Raw genomic sequence first — 16,216 nt, 5'->3', positions numbered from 1 at the left:
ACAGTTATATATATATATATATTTTTTTTTTACTAGGCCTATATGTATTTCCTGATTTATTTTCACATGCATATTAGCCTACTAATCACTAATTTCATGCCAGTATTTTTGTGCAACAGTTTGTTATGTTATCTTCCTTTTTTCTGATCCACAGCAGATGTAGTTAGGTCTCTTTTTTGTGAAGAAGGCTCACTGTTTCATTTCGTATTTTTCTGAAACTCAATCAGTTTTTAAAAAAAAATGACAATACCACCCCATATGTTGTTAATTGCGCAGTTCTGCGCACTACTGGCGCAAAGCGACGCTACAGAATCTTTACCTTTGACCTCTATGCGTCAGCAGGAAGTTGAACCAATCATATCGCTCGTTGTTGAGAGGCTCTCAAGTTTCTTGGAGGCTCTTACCCTCTCGTCAACATGGTGAGTGCAGTCATTCAAAACTAGTTTATTTACAATAAAAATATAAGTCAAACCGCCAGAAGTATGCATGTGAATAATCTCCATTTGGTTAATTACCGGCTCTTTGCCTCCACGATGCCACAGTTAGCTGCTGGTCGCGCAACATCACCGGTTAGCATGTGGTTTTAGCGCTAAGCTAAGTTAGCGGTACGTTACCTACATATCGGTGCCGACTATGTCCTGGAACTCATGCTTGCTATAAAATTAAAGTTTAGCTATACAGGTTATTTGTAAATACACGTAAATGTCTTCTTAAACGTGACATCCGTGAATGTTAAACGGCATACTTGGTTAACCCACTAGATGAGTAACTAAGCATTCGCGTTAGCTTTTATACCTTTGTTCTTCCAGAGTTTAGACAGAGTCTCCAGTCATTCAGACACAACACTTAATGTGTACCTCGCGAGCCAGCGTTGTTCTAATGGAAATGTATGGTTTTGAAGCATGTCTGTAAGTTATTTGTTAGAAATAACATCGGGTAAGGTGGACATGGACAAAGCTACTTCTGTTGTTTTGCATTAACACTATGCTAACTCGTGTTTTCCTGACGAAGTTAATGTACTCGCGCCATCGTTGTCGTAAAGTCACAGTAAATTCAGTTCAGTTCAATTAAAAAAAACTTTATGTAGGGAGCAATTTAAGGCACACATATGCATCAGCATCAATTATCAAGGAAAAGTGTACAAAGTAAAAGTCTTAGGTGGCATAAGCTCAACATTTGAAATATTTCTATGGGGTTGGTCATAACTGAATGAGTTAGGCTCGCCAGATCCACACACAAACGACTATTGGGGATAATCTAGATCTTGTTTAAAACAACAACCACAACACGAGAAACAATGAAAATATTTGTACAAAAGGGATGAAATATGGGGACCGATTTTGTTGCACGGTAAAAAAATAAATAAAAAGTTTTGTCATTTGAATGGTTATTGTGAATATCTCAACTGTTTATGTTTCATGCAAGTCCTATATTTTGTCCACCCGCATTTATATGAATGTGGAACAATACAAACTGTAAATTTTTATGCATGTACTCCTTTGATTGTGTTTCATTGTAAATATGAAATGCGTCATTTAGGTTATTGTCTTCATTCTAAGACATAATAGTAATGATATTAGGATCAAAATCTTATTATAACATCTAAAACGTATTTTATCCAAACAACAGCATTGCTAAATTATATTTTAGAGAAGCTATTTTATAAGCTGTTTTGAATTATTTACACCACTGGCTGTTGTGAGTTCACTAACTCTGTGTGGTGTCTCTTACTCATGACAGTCTTCATCGGAAGCTAATAATGGCCCGAGTCAAGCGCCACCTTATCCAGGTGTACCGCCCTCAGGGATACCTCCCCCGTTTGTAAGTCAGTGACAGAGATGTTTATAGCCATCAGCTCCGCCTCTCACTTGCAGTTGTCACATAGGGCTAAAATAGAGCGTGGAAATCTGATTGAAGGTTGTCCCGCTTAATCTGATGCATCTTTTTTCCTTCTCTTACCCAATCCTTCCTCTAGATGGGACCACCAGGAATACCACCTCATTTCCCTCCTATGGGGATGCCCCCTATGGGACAGCGACCCCCCAGTATGACTCCAATGCCTCCTGGCATAATTCCTCCTGGTATAATGCCACCAATGGGGGCACCACCAATGGGGCAGGTGAGCATTGTGGGAAGCTCATAAGTTAGTCTTTATGTTTTGGCAGTTTGTTGGTCCATGTTTCTGCTACTCTTATCATGTTAATCTCAGAATTGACTGACATCCCAAGGTTAAAAACGTGTTGGCATTATTTTACTAAAGAAAGAGTCTTTGTGCTGCTCCAGAGCTTTTCCCAGGGTTTAGAGCTCATGTGAAATACAAAGATGAAATAAGTTTTTGTATGTACTTGCTTGGCCCCTGGCAGGTAGCTAATCACTCTACTGCTGATCAGTTTTAGTACAGTTACAGCCATCAAAGGTGAAATGAGTCAACAGGGCTCCACACTTAACTTTTTGCATTGGTTGCACTGGTGCGCCTAACTTTCTTTTTTAGGTGCACTCTGGAGCCCTGGTCAAAAAGATATTTGATAGTTTAAGAAAAACTCTGTTTCATTACACTTTGGGTTTCATCTGAGTTGCTATAATCACTGAGACACTGGGAAGTGGCAGCATCACAAAAAAGTGGACAGGTTATGACACATTTATGGTCAGATGAAATCATCTCCATGCTTACAGACAGAAATTGTAGTCTTTGCGATCAATGATTGGATCTTACAGGTATGTTCCCTTTTGGTTTTATCTGGTGCAGCTAATTGAGCCAACTACTTACTTTGGGGGCCACAATGTTTTCATAACTGATAAACCCAATGACCAGACCTATGATAGTAAATCCAAGTTGTAATGAATGGTTTCCGTTCTTTGCCGTTTAATCATACATCTGTGATTCTAAGGAACTGAGACCTGACATTCGACCCAAATCAGACCTTGGGTACGGCCTTGAAATATTGGCACTGATTAATGTGTCCAATACTTACGTGTATCTAAATTTTAGGAAGTGTCAGATGTGTTGTCACATCACACTCACTGCAACTGTTTGGATAGGAAAGGTAGACACCACAGTTCTCATTCTCTTTGTTGTATTTTATTAATTTAATTCATTTTTCACATTTCTGAGTTTTCATTATTGTCTAGTTTTAGCTTATGTGGGTAACCTTTTTTTTTTTTTTTTTTTAATTTTCAGTCACCTAGCATGTTTAGATTTCAGGCACTCTACACTCAGACAGACACCACTGAAGTGTCAGTTTGTGACAGTGTGTAAATTGGTAGAGTTGAGTGAAAACAGATGCTTTTCATCCCAACACAACAAACAGTGATCATCGTATTGAACTCATGTCACATGTCATGCAAACAGACTGAAACATGGAGATATACCATATCTTATATGGATGCAGTGCATCTTGCAGCACTGCTCTGAGGGAACTGAACTTGTTTTAGGAAGACAAGTCGCCCACAAGATTTATGCTGTTAAATGACAGCGTGCAGGAATTAGATTTATAGATATTAAATAGGTTGGAAAATTTTTCTTTTTTGCATCTATCCACTATTTTCCACTGCAGCTGCTTGCTAATTGATTTAATTAATTGATAGCACATCATGCTGTGCCAGTGTTTGTACTCTCTCTTTGTTGAGGTCTGTGCAGGTCAACCACATTTTGGATTGAGTCAAATCATCCCGAGGTCTATTTTTAGTCAGGTCTGGCTGCACTCGGGTTACCTTCAGATCGGGTGTCTCGTTTTTAAAAATGAATTTATACAAGATCTCTTGCTCATAGTGCACCACAGAGATGCCACTTAACAGGTTGCTTGTTCATTAAACCCCTGCCAGTGACTGACAGAAAACTGCTGAGATTGTCACACTATTAAATATATTTTTCTTTTATTTAAAGCCAAACTGGGTTACATTTAGCGAGCACGTGTGATCCTGTGATCAAAGTTCCAGTAGCATAAGTTTGGAAAGGTGGCGTTGGGATGGGGTTTGTTGTGTTGCTACTTCACAGATCGAAAAGCTGTGGCATCGCACCATAAATAAGCACAGCAGACTCCATTTCACTCTCACCTTCTTCTCCCAGTTGCAAGCAGCTTTCCACTTAGACAACCACAGCCTTTATCACACTGCGTCTTGACACATGTGGCTGCACTAGGTGGTATGGAAATTCCAGATGAATATTTCATGATGCCTCTTTTATTAGATGCCAGGCATGATGCCACCTATGATGCCAGGGATGATGATGCCCCCTCGCATACCAGCTGCAGCTGTACAACCGACAGGACCGGTAACTCTCCTCACTACTTTTTTTCACCACTGCTCCGTTTCACACGTCTTAAAATACACTGCAATCTGTGAAATGTTAAATGAAGCATTCGCACACCAAGTAACACTTCTGTTGGATATGAATTGATGTCAGTCCATTTTTTTCCCCAAAAAACTTCACAACATTCTTCACAAGAGACTGAAATGAAACGACTGAGAATCATAATTAAAGTGTGTCTAATTTAAAATGAAAATGAGCACCTGCGTACAATATGTCCCTTATTGTTGCTTTTCTTGTTTTGACGTGGGTACAGCTGTGAGTAAATATAATTAAGCATATGAGCCCTTCACTGTTGATGTTCTGTTAATTTTTCTTTGTACCAAGCGGCAAAGCAGTTATGCAAATGAGCAGTCTGATATATTTACTGTAAGCACACCCGGGCAGCTTGATAGATCAGAAGACAGACACTTAATCAACTCAAGTATGTTTTTGCATCTTTAGGGTGTGAAGTTTTGTACTAATGAGGAAAGCTTTGTCAGTTACTGTGTGTTATTAATGAGTGTGTATTAACAGATATGCTGATGTGGTACTGGGGTGCTGATTTGTACATTTATTAGTGTTTCTTTTGCAAATAATCATCTAATGAAACTGTCTTTTCCACAGCCTGGTGTGGACTCCACAGGTAAGATGCTCATTTGAAATGTTTTTATATGTTATATCCCATTCTTGCATAGTTTATGCTCATTAAAAGTGCAGGTTCAGACTGATCTGTGTTTTTATCCTCACAGCTGCTGCACCTGGAACAGCTGTAAGTATAATTTGATTTTTCTTAACATCAGAAATTGAAAGGGTTTGAGCTCTCTTCATCAGCTCCAGTGTTTTTCCTTCTGTCGTCCTAATGACTGCAGTCTAAAAACCTTTCATTTGTGCTCTTGTCTCAGCAGAGTACCACAAATGGCTCTCCACAGGAAGAACAGCCAAAGAAGGTTTGTACAGACTTTAAATGGAAAGATTGATGTGAAAGACCTGGCAATATTGAGTGGGAACTGTAAAAGCATTTAAAATTGAACCAGGGTGAAATGGTTTCTTGGCGCTGTTTCTTTTCTTAAAAAAAAAAAAGAAAAAAACTTAAACAGCTGATTCCGCTGTTTTATTCCTCCTCAGAAGTCCCTGTGGACAGAGCACAAATCACTGGATGGGAAGACCTATTATTACAACACAGAGACCAAGCAATCCACATGGGAGAAACCAGATGATCTCAAATCTCCTGCAGAGGTATAAACTGTTATCACTTATATAACTTGTTTCAAATCTTCTTAAGTGCCTGCAACCAGCCATTTACTTATTCACTTACTAAGTTCTTACATAAAATGAACTTATCTTTTGCCTGTCTAATTTTCTTGTCTCTATCAGGGGTAGTGCCCATGAATAAAAAATAATTCAATTATAATTTTACCAGATTCAGCCCAGGTTGTCTCATCTACAGTCCTTTTTTAAAAATATTATGAGACCCTGCCTAGATTTATTAAAACATCTCAGTGAAATAAATTGCATGCATCATCTCTGTGAATTGCATCCCATTGTTTCCCTTCTGTTTTCACCCTAATAGCAAATGCTGTCTAAATGCCCTTGGAAGGAGTACAAGTCAGACACAGGGAAGCCGTATTATTACAACTCCCAGACAAAGGAGTCCAGATGGACCAAACCCAAAGAGCTGGAGGATCTGGAAGGTGAGGGGGCTGCTCGCTGATGACGTAATACCCGTTGTGACAAAAAAAAGTGATGTTTTATCTGAGATCTATAGGTGAGCCTTTAACAGCATGATGAGTGGCAGGGCGCTGGCTTGTTCAGTGAATGAAGCCTTGCATTTCAGGGGTTTGGGCATCACTGATGCACAGGAGGTACAAATACAGGAGCACACGGTGGCTCCTCTAATACATTTATCTCTGTGCCGGTCTCTTATCTGTAGTGAGCTTTGAAATGAAAACGAGTAGCCTAACAGCTATCTCCCTTTGTCTGTTCCAGCCATGATCAAAGCAGAGGAGAATGGGTAAGAGCTTCTTGTTTACCTTTAGTAACTCTTCACAGCAACACCGTTGTGTTAGGAAAGAACAATAAATACAATAGTAATTAAAGTGATCAAAATCCTGTTTATTGTATTATTAATAACACAAGGTTATTTTAATTAAATTCCGCAGCCTTCTGTCCTCATGTTCTTATGTGATATAGCTTCACCAACATGCTCTGATTGCAGCTCGACAGAGGCAGCGGCTCCTGGCACCAACGCAGCTCCCGCCGTGCAAGCAGATAACAATATGGCCACTATGGTGACCGTAATGGAGGCGGAAACTGCAGCATCTATCCCAGAGGAACATCTGTCCCAGGCGGCCGTGCATCACACACCTGAGGTCAAGACCGCCGATGCACCTGTGACGTCCTCGGAGAGCTCGGCTGCCACGGAGGCCATAGCCAGGTAAACAATGACGTCTCATACAGAGACAGGTACTGTCTTCAAGTTTACACACACAATGCACAGCAAACCATTTGGTCATACTGACCGATGGTCACAGTGACAGTGGATTATGTTTCATCTTAGTTTTTGTGAATGAATCTACTGAATGTCTATTTGTGTTTCATTTGCCACTGCCTTGAATACACAGCTAAGTTAATCAAATATCATTGTTTACCTTCAGTGTCGAGGTCATCAAGGAAGAACGGCCTGAACTTCAGAAGAAAACCTACAAGTGGAACACGAAAGAGGAGGCCAAGCAGGCGTTCAAAGAGCTGCTGAAGGAGAAGGTGAGGCAGATGTCAAGTGGGGTCAACCTGCTGATAACCTACACTGGAGGCTGTGCTGCCTCTGTGGAGAAGTAGTAAATGTCTGTGTTCAATGACATTTACACAAAAACTCCTGTCTGTTTATTTCAATGCGCGGCCCTGGTAACACTTTAGTATGTATAAAAATGATTGTATTCATGTCTTGGTTGTTGAAAAAATCTCCACAAAAATTCAAGACTTCCTTTTGCATTTGCCATTTCGGCTAATGAGACTGATGGGCAGCCAAATATACAAAGTATTACAAGATTCAATCCCTAAAAATTATGATTGATGTGACTGCAGCACAGAATATAAACTTCAAAATGTTCTGTTTAGTACAGCATGAATTAAATCTCCTTCATCTGGCTGCTTCGTTGATTAACACTGTGCACTGGGCCAGAGCTAAAGGAGCTGATAAAGGTTCATCATACAGAAAAGTTTACTCGTGCAAACAAAACTCATAGTTAAGAAATCAGCTTCATACTGTCATCAAAGAAACTCTAACAAGTGCTGTGGCACAGTTGACAGAAGGCCTGTTTTTAAGATTAATTTTCATCTCCCTCTCTTAATGCCTGGTGTATTTACCAGCACATGCTCATCCATTGTGATCTGGGTCTAATCCCAGCCCCGCCTCATGAGCCCCTGGAAGGTTTTAGCATGATTGTAAAGGTTCACCTGCTGTTGCTCCGAATGTGTTGTGTGTTAGCTCGCAAGGTGGCCTAACACCACCCACGTTGAATGCTGCTATATTTAGGCTCTTTTTAATTTTGTGCACAGAGCTCTCCTCTGAGATTGCTTGCCATTTCCTGCAAGATCTTAATGGCTCTGTCTTTATGATTAGCTTTATTGGATCAAAGGCACGGGGCTGGTTAGGATTAAGACAGTGAGAGAAAGTGGCATGCCTCAGTGAGTTAGAATAACTGTGACAGCTGACAAGACAGAGGCACGCCGTGGAATCAGTTCATAATGGATGAGGGAGTCGCTCCCTGGGAGGCGAGCGGCAGAAGGGGCACTTCTTTGAATTATTGCCACTTCACACCTCTTAACCCAGCATCTATTAGTAATTAACTAAATGTGTTGAGTTCTAAAAGCCAAAGCAGCACGGCTCATTGTTCCTCCTTCTGTTTCATGTGCTCATTCTAACAAAGTACAACGAGACAATCTATTTTAGTTAGTTCGAATATGTTTGAAATTTCAAGTAAATTTAACAGTTTACTGGAGGTCACGAGCCATAACGAATTTGTTTGTGTTTCAGGGTGTGTCCTCAAACTCCTCTTGGGAACAGGCTATGAAAATGATTATTAATGATCCTCGCTACAGGTACACAATTTTACATGTTCAATTTATTATACAATAGGAGGTGAGAACAATCTCTAACCATTTTTTTACTTTCTTCTTTTCAATAAAGCGCACTTCCCAAACTGAGTGAGAAGAAGCAGGCGTTTAATGCTTACAAAGTCCAGACGGAGAAGGAAGAAAAGGAGGAGGCCAGAATTAAATACAAGGAATCCAAAGAGACCTTTCAGAGGTTCTTGGAGAACCACGACAAGATGACATCCACCACCAGATACAAGTGAGTGCTGCAGTGATCCCACAATAAATGTGTTTTTATTTTCCCCCTCATTGATTTGTGGTTCCCCCGAATTGTCAATATGATTATGCAGATGAGATGACTGAAAGGTAATCTATGGCTTATGCACGCCATCATGACGTTACAGCACTGTTCACTTCCACTTAAACTACTGTGACCTCTTAGTGTTTATCACACTGTTGCTGAATCGTGTCAGTTGCAAGATTACACTTTAGTGGGAGAACAGACTCTAACGGCGAGGCGAAGGTGCATCTGACATTTTGGGGTTGAATCTAATCAACCACCTTCTGCTTTATCCAATTTCTCACAGTTTTTGATGAGTTTCACACACAGAGGTACCAGCCACAAAGAGAACGATGCTCTTTATTCTGTTGGTTCAAGTAAAAAAAAAATCATGAACGTGTAAGCACATGTGCATTCAAACATTCAGGTCCATGTCTCTGAAACGCAGCAGCAGTTTTGATTATTGATCTTGTGAATGACATCCAGTTCACTGGCACTTTTTGGTTTGGCACTGAGGTGAAAGTCTTTGTGACGGGCAGAGGGACATGGACGGATTGACTGGTGACCTTGACAACGAGCCAGTTTCAGAGTTGAGCTGGCACTGGGGCTGCAATCTGGGATGGCACACAACAGGCAGTTGGAGAGTGATAGCAGGGCTGTGTGTGTGTGTCCATGTGTGTGTCCTTGCATTGAAAAGCTTATGTCGCTGCGGTCAACCACAGCCACCGTCTCCTGAGCAACATGTCTGGAGCAGCAGTCAAGGAAATTAAATATTCAGTCGGTGCATATCATGAAAGACGGAGGCTTCCTAAAAAATCCAATTCTCACTTTAAGTTTTTGTGCAGACTTAGATTTTGTAACAACTTTACAGAGCGGTTCATCTAATGGCTCGTACTAAGTGTTAATAACCTTTCTATATATTATAAAGGAAGATTTGGCCTGTGAAATGCTGCCCTCATGTGGGTTGTGTGAAAACATCCTAAACTTGTGTGTGTGTCTGTATTTGTAATTCAGGAAAGCAGAACAGATGTTTAGTGAGCTGGAGGTGTGGAGCTGCGTTCCAGAGAGAGACAGGCTGGAGATCTATGAAGATGTGTTGTTCTACCTCGCCAAGAAAGAGAAGGTAAGACGAGTCATTTAGTCAACATGTTTGTCATAGTGATGTAAAATCATTCGTCTCACTGATGATGTTACCCAAGGACGAGAGCTTTGACAAAATTGGTAAACCCAACATGGTGGTTTCCTCCTGTCTTCCAGGAACAAGCTAAGCAGCTGAGAAAGAGGAACTGGGAAGCTCTGAAGAACATTCTGGACAACATGGCCAACGTCACCTACCGCACCACCTGGTCTGAGGCCCAGCAGTACCTGCTAGACAACCCCACCTTCGCAGAGGACGAGGAGCTGCAGAGTACGAGCGAATGGTTTATCTATATTATAAAACCCTGACTGTATCTGGTCTGTCTATCTTCTTAACGGTGGTGTTGTTGTCTGCTGACAGATATGGACAAGGAGGACGCCCTGATTTGTTTTGAGGAACACATCCGCGCTCTGGAGAAAGAGGAGGAGGAAGAGAAACAGAAGACTCTTCTCAGGGAGAGGAGGAGACAACGCAAGAACAGAGAGGCTTTCCAGGTGAGAGGGCAAAGACACAAATCTGAAGTAACTATGTCATATAAAGAAAAATTGGCCTGATTTTTCATTGTGGACTCAGAAAAAGGGCAAATTTTCATTAATTCAAACGTGAGATATCTGCTGTCAGTTATTGTCCTGACACCTGCTTTGCTGTTTTTTGTTTTCTCAGAAATTTCTAGATGAGCTCCACGACCACGGCCAGCTTCACTCCATGTCTGCCTGGATGGAGATGTACCCGACCCTGAGCTCAGACATCCGCTTTGCCAACATGCTGGGCCAGCCGGGTACGACAGCGACAGCAGGCCACAGCACACGTGGCTTCACGCGTCCGCATGAGCCGAGCGCTCTGAAGCACGTGGCTGTGACATTCAGACAACAGCACATGACATAAACACAGAAATAAAAGATACACGACTCAGGATGTAAATACTGTATGAAACACAGCAGTGCATTGTTGATCAAGTTTTACTTCTTATCCCTCTCACATACATTTCTTTTGTTTATTCATGAAATCCCTCAGTCACATCTTTTTTTTTTTTTTTTTTTTCCATTCTGTGTTAGCTTCATTGATTTTGCATATTTGTTCGATTGTAGTTTTCTGCTGCATAAAACAGTATGTACTTGAATGTTTTTTAACTTTCTCATGTCCACTGCTCAGGCTCCACTCCCCTGGATTTGTTTAAATTCTACGTGGAAGACCTGAAGGCTCGATACCACGATGAAAAACGGATCATCAAAGATATCCTTAAAGTGAGATTATTATGCCTTTCTTTAATCTCTGCCACATTGTCATAGGAGCAACTGTGCATCTGAACATATTGAAGCCTCCTGAGAGAGGATTGTTTTTTTTATTTTCCTCCCTTCTCTCCCTCACCAGGACAAAGGCTTCTTGGTTGAAGTCAACACCAGCTTTGATGACTTTGGATCAGTCATCAGCTCAGACAAGAGAGCTACCACACTGGATGCAGGAAACATAAAGCTGGCCTTCAACAGCGTAAGACTCATGTTACCTCCCAAGCTTTTCACACCACATCCTTCAAATACGTTGACCACCTGATCAGATTATTCAAATTTACAGCATCATAAACTTAACATCAAGTCAGAAATGTGCCATGCAACCTCAGTAAAGCATTGTTGTCAAAGTGGTGTTACATTGAACTATAATTATATTTCCTTAAATGAAAGGTTGCACATTTTCACCCATCACATAAATGATGAAAGCAGGAAACATGTGTAAATATAACACAGTGTAGTATATCAGTACCACCATGACGTCAGTGTGAAAACATGGTTTAATCAACACCCCAGTGACAGTGTCAAAAAACAACAAAAGAAGAATTAAATATGAACATAACAGCTTGCGTTAAATTAGATGATGTCATGATGCTGGGGAACAATGTCTGGTAACGGCAGGAGACTCCGGTCAATGAGTTTAAGGTTAAGTTTGAGAAGGTGTGAGAAGTTTATTGTGTAATATTGTAGGAAACTGTTACAAACAGACCTTGATGTGATGCTATTGTTTGTGTTCATTAGTTTAACCCACTTTCCGACCTCTTTTGTGTAGCTACTAGAGAAGGCCGAAGCCAGAGAGAGGGAGCGAGAAAAGGAGGAGGCCAGGAAGATGAAAAGGAAAGAAGCAGCGTTCAAGAACATGCTGAAACAGGCCACACCACCGCTGGAACCAGAGGCTACATGGGAGGGAGTACGTGTTTATATTCCCTTCTTCAGTATTTAGCTGTAGTAATTTCCAAATTCTGAATGAAACAGTATCATATTATTGTACCTGATATTGAGTGATGACTGTTAAACTACATTTCAGGTGAGGGAGAGATTCTTAAAAGAATCTGCGTTTGAAGATGTGACTCTGGAGTCTGAGAGGAAGAGGATATTCAAAGACTTTATGCATGTCTTAGAGGTGAGGATGACATCACTGTGGGAAATGTATCATTCATGATGATGTTGATGTTTAACATGGTTTTCATTCTTTCAACAGCATGAATGCCAACATCACCACTCGAAGGCGAAGAAGCACTCGAAGAAGTCCAAGAAACACCACAGGAAGCGTTCCCGCTCTCGATCAGTCAGTACCTCACCACTGTGCTCAGACCGGATGATGAACTGTGGCCAAACAATTCAGGAATTAATAATCCAACCCCTTATATAATGTCTTTGACAGGGCTCAGAGTCTGAGGAAGAGGAATATCACAAGAAGAAGAAGAGGTCACAGTCCAAATCCCCCTCTGAACGCTCCTCTAGTGGAGAATCTGGTGAGTGGGTTTCACAGTTTAGTGACTCTGCTTATCATCTCCTTGAAGAAACGCAGTGTAATAAACATTCACTGACACTTTCCTCCTTGAAACCAGAGCGAAGTTATAAGAAATCCAAGAAGCACAAGAAGAAGGGAAAGAAGAGACGCCACAAGTCTGTAAGTACACAGGAAGACCCCAAGATCAGCTTATTGTGTAAGTAGTCTGAATGCGTTTGTTATGTACTCTGACTGTGACTGTGATAAACAGGCTTCACCAGATTCTGACAACGAGAAGAAAGGAAGAGAGCGCGACGGGAAGCGCGAGAAAGACCTGGACAAAGATAAAGAGAACGACAAGTCTCGGGGAAAATCTCGCTCTGACTCTAAACAGAAGTCTCCTAAAAGAAAAGCGGCTAAAGAAGAGGTGAATTTTCTTTAGTTTGATTCTCAGTAAATCTCTGTTGAACCGGCTGTTTAAGCTCAAAGTTAAAACCAAGTTATTTATTTATTGGTTTCTCACGGTGTGTTGCAATGTCTGTGTCTTTCCTGTGTTGCGTTCAGGGCGGCTGGGATACATCAGGCAGTGAGCTGAGTGAAGGAGAGTTGGAGAAAAGGAGAAGAACTTTACTGGAACAGCTGGATGCGCCTTGATGATCACACCTCTGCTGCCATTAAGTTGTATTTGTACACTTCTACAGACATGCATTCCCCCTTCAAGCTCATCTGACTGGACTGGTCACACCATCCTGGACTGACTCTGAGATAAGAGAGAGAATTTCCTTCCATCTTAAGTGGGAATAGGCTACACTGTACTTAACACACTTACCTGGTAAATATTTTGACATCAGCAACAGCTGATCGATCATTAATGTCAGGCTGTCCTTTGGTTGCTTTTCTTAGCTTCAACATTTGTTTGTTTTAGTTGACTGTAGTTGTACATGTTTTCCATTGCTGATCATTTTTATATTCAATTAAAAGCATATCTTAATGTCCGACTGACTATTTCTCACCTCGAATTGTAGCAGGAAAACAGGCACTTCTCCCACAAGCTCAGAAAATACACAAAACATTTCAGATTTAATCAAACTGAACTGCAGCTGTGTGTGCGTCAATGAATGAGTCAAAAAGATTTAAATTGGAGCATTTTGTTAAAATCAATATACTGTAGTCAATGTAATAAAATACTGTTTCAATGGATGACGTCTGCAACTGGATACTTATGATGATCAGCACAGTCAAAGCTTATTGTGTAACGCTTTTTTTTTTTTACACCTTTATTTTACAGTATAGTTGAGACAGACAGGAAATGTGGAGGCAGAGAGAGGGGGAATGACATGCAGTAAAGGCCACCCAATGAGGGATTCGATATAGGGCCGACTACAGCTTCTGCATGTGGGGCGCCTGCTAAGCCCACTGCGCCACATGGTGTCCTATTGTATAACTTCTTTGTGATGTTTAATTAACCTAATGTGACCTTAAAATAAAGCCAAATCACCATCAGATCCTGCTGTTCTACCAGATGTGAAAATGAAACATCTGACACTAACAATATGGAAATTCAATTTGCAACCATTACCAGTTTGAAGACAACGATGAGACAGTTCTATAATCAATGTAAATAGTTTATTTCATCATATTTGTTGAAAATCTCATATCACCTAATAAAAAAAAAGTGTTATTTAGTAATAAGCACAAACTGCCTAAAATACATTTCTGGTGAAAGTAAAAAACGAACAAAAAAAACATGCCAGTATTATCCAGTTAGAGAAATGACTATTACAGAGAGTGAAGTTGAGATAAAAGCAGATGTACGGCAGCACATGCTTCAGTGGAACTGATTATAGTTAAGTTAGCAGGGGGCATCTCTGAGCCGCAGAACCAGCTCATCACAGGTTAACACACAGAATAGTGTAATAATCACAATGAAGTCATAAAGTTGTGTACAATGTATGAACACAATCACAACATTTTGCTTTTTTTGTTTTTGGGCTCTGCACCTGTGACCCACATACGAGCAAACTCAGTGATGCTCCCGCACAACAATGAGATGTGATTTAACACACTACTGTAGGTTTCTGGCTGCATTTGGTTTAATTAAATATACAAACATGGAAACCAAAATAAAAACTATAAGTTAAAATAACATTCAAGTTGTATAGCACAAGGCAATGAAAAAAAACTTTTGTTTAAACAATATGTACAATATTAACCATCTGGTAATGTGAATAAGTAAAAACAAACAAAACATGGGTTGTAGCAAAATATCTGTACATTTAGGAAACTTTTTGTGTGGTGTAACTTTTGTTTCGTCGTGTTCTAATGACTGGAAACACATTAGATGGAAACATGAGCTTAAAGGAATTTTCTCAGTGGTTAAATACTATACATCAAAATTACAATAAAAGTAAGTAGACGCAGTAGCCTGGAATATGATTAACCTGTGAAAAAGAAAGTCTACAGAGATAAAATGCTAAGTTATATCCAGTTTTGACAATAAGATCATCCAGTAGGCTTTATTTTTTTGTGCAGTTTCTATGCTTGGTAGAAAATCTTTTTTTTTTTCTTTTTTTATGTTTCTTCTTAATTTGTTCCCAGAAACCATTCAAATTGCTGCAGAAATGGACGGCAGAGTTTAAAATAAGCAGTCAGCCTCTTGTATTGGTTGAGAGCTGCAGAGTCAGCCTCGACTCAACAACTGTGGTGAAGAGAAGTCAGTATGGAGAGGTCTGATGTGTACAGTTCACATTACATGAAAAGAATGACTCTTTTTCATTCATTTTTTTTAGTACAAATATATAATTTGTATTATTTTATGTTCACTTTTTACCTGCCTGATCATCAGCCCTTATAGTTAGAAGATTAGATGCATGGTTGTAGCTTACAAGGAATGGAAAAGCACCGAGAAGTACCGAGTGTCAAGATGTGATATCTGTAACGGCTACGAGGGAACACGTCCCATACATTCTACATAACGTTTCCAAGGAAGCATCTGTTCGTGTGTGGCTCTTGAAGCCGACGCCGAGTCCAGTTTTCTTTTTCTTTTTTACACATCCTCAAATTAAAGCCAGGTCAAATCGTATTGCTCCAAGTGGGGATATCAAAAAGTCATCAGACACAGACGAGAGGACAATGTGACATCAGACCACAACAAAAAATAAGTTCAGGCACTTGGCTTGTCTAAGGTTTTCTGAACCAACCTTTCAGACACTTTTCTTTAAATTCAGTCCTGCACATGTCTCAGTCCTTCATAGTGAAAAGCTGCTACGATACCACAGACATGGAATAACGTGTATTCTTATGTAATATATATATATATACATACTCATCTCTATGGTTGCTACATCACTTGTCGTCTTTCGCTTATCGTCCTTCGCTCTGTCGCTCCCTCTCTTCACGTCTTCACATCCTCACCACCACCACCTCTGACCCCCATCCCCCCACTTCTCTGCACGTGCACCGTTCCCTTGTCACATGACCACCTCGCCGTTGTTCACCGTCCGCAGGTTCTGATCATCAAAGCGCCTCCTGACACTCCTTCGCACAGCGTCGGCTCGCCTGTAAGGCTGATTCCTCAAATCTGAGGGGGTGAGGGGATGGGGGGATTGGGGTGGGGGGGGGGTGGATAAAAGAGCTGTCAGTCATCTTGTCAGGGTGATTTGATGAGCCCACATGCTCA

General features: G+C 40.6%; 2 protein-coding genes across 16 annotated transcripts in view; one reads left to right on the top strand and one right to left on the bottom strand.

Annotated features, from left to right (window-relative positions):
- Nucleotides 1–369: 369 nt before the first annotated feature.
- On the top strand, nt 370–13,532 carry prpf40a (PRP40 pre-mRNA processing factor 40 homolog A). 4 transcript variants are annotated; one of them, XM_085764736.1, is made up of 27 exons: nt 370–419; nt 1,741–1,821; nt 1,976–2,119; nt 4,187–4,270; nt 4,913–4,931; nt 5,038–5,057; nt 5,194–5,235; nt 5,414–5,524; nt 5,859–5,979; nt 6,275–6,299; nt 6,504–6,722; nt 6,943–7,048; nt 8,322–8,386; nt 8,475–8,639; nt 9,675–9,783; nt 9,918–10,068; nt 10,159–10,292; nt 10,462–10,576; nt 10,951–11,042; nt 11,170–11,286; nt 11,857–11,994; nt 12,112–12,207; nt 12,286–12,372; nt 12,469–12,559; nt 12,656–12,717; nt 12,809–12,964; nt 13,102–13,532. In XM_085764736.1, exons 1-27 carry the CDS (start codon nt 417–419, stop codon nt 13,189–13,191), a joined length of 2,643 nt encoding a protein of 880 aa, XP_085620862.1. In that variant the 5' UTR covers nt 370–416; the 3' UTR covers nt 13,192–13,532. The 4 variants fall into 4 exon arrangements, with proteins under 4 accessions (XP_085620862.1, XP_085620861.1, XP_085620865.1 ...); XM_085764735.1 differs by having other exon boundaries at nt 5,191–5,235; XM_085764739.1 differs by lacking the exon at nt 1,741–1,821.
- A 612-nt stretch (nt 13,533–14,144) lies between these two features.
- Nucleotides 14,145–16,216, bottom strand: part of fmnl2a (formin-like 2a) — a 51,767-nt gene continuing 49,695 nt past the window's right edge. For 9 of the 12 annotated variants that reach the window (XM_085764729.1, XM_085764734.1, XM_085764731.1 and 6 more), the window contains one exon: nt 14,145–16,117. In XM_085764729.1, coding sequence (XP_085620855.1) covers nt 16,008–16,117 — 110 coding nt within the window. In that variant the 3' untranslated portion in view covers nt 14,145–16,007. The remainder of the gene's footprint in view (nt 16,118–16,216) is intronic. The other 3 variants (XM_085764723.1, XM_085764725.1, XR_015034589.1) reach the window with 2 other exon arrangements.

This window comes from Trachurus japonicus, chromosome 21 (genome assembly GCF_045865225.1).
Source record: "Trachurus japonicus isolate A0001 chromosome 21, Traja_1.0".
Taxonomy (NCBI): Eukaryota; Metazoa; Chordata; class Actinopteri; order Carangiformes; family Carangidae; genus Trachurus; species Trachurus japonicus.
This window is presented reverse-complemented; position numbering and strand designations above follow the sequence as displayed.

What these genes read in the sequence shown, in the direction of transcription:
- prpf40a (XM_085764735.1), top strand. An exon ending in AGAGGACGAGGAGCTGCAGA is followed by an intron (nt 10,069 to 10,158) that starts GTACGAGCGAAT and finishes GTCTGCTGACAG; the next exon opens with ATATGGACAAGGAGGACGCC. An exon ending in TCATCAAAGATATCCTTAAA is followed by an intron (nt 11,043 to 11,169) that starts GTGAGATTATTA and finishes CTCCCTCACCAG; the next exon opens with GACAAAGGCTTCTTGGTTGA.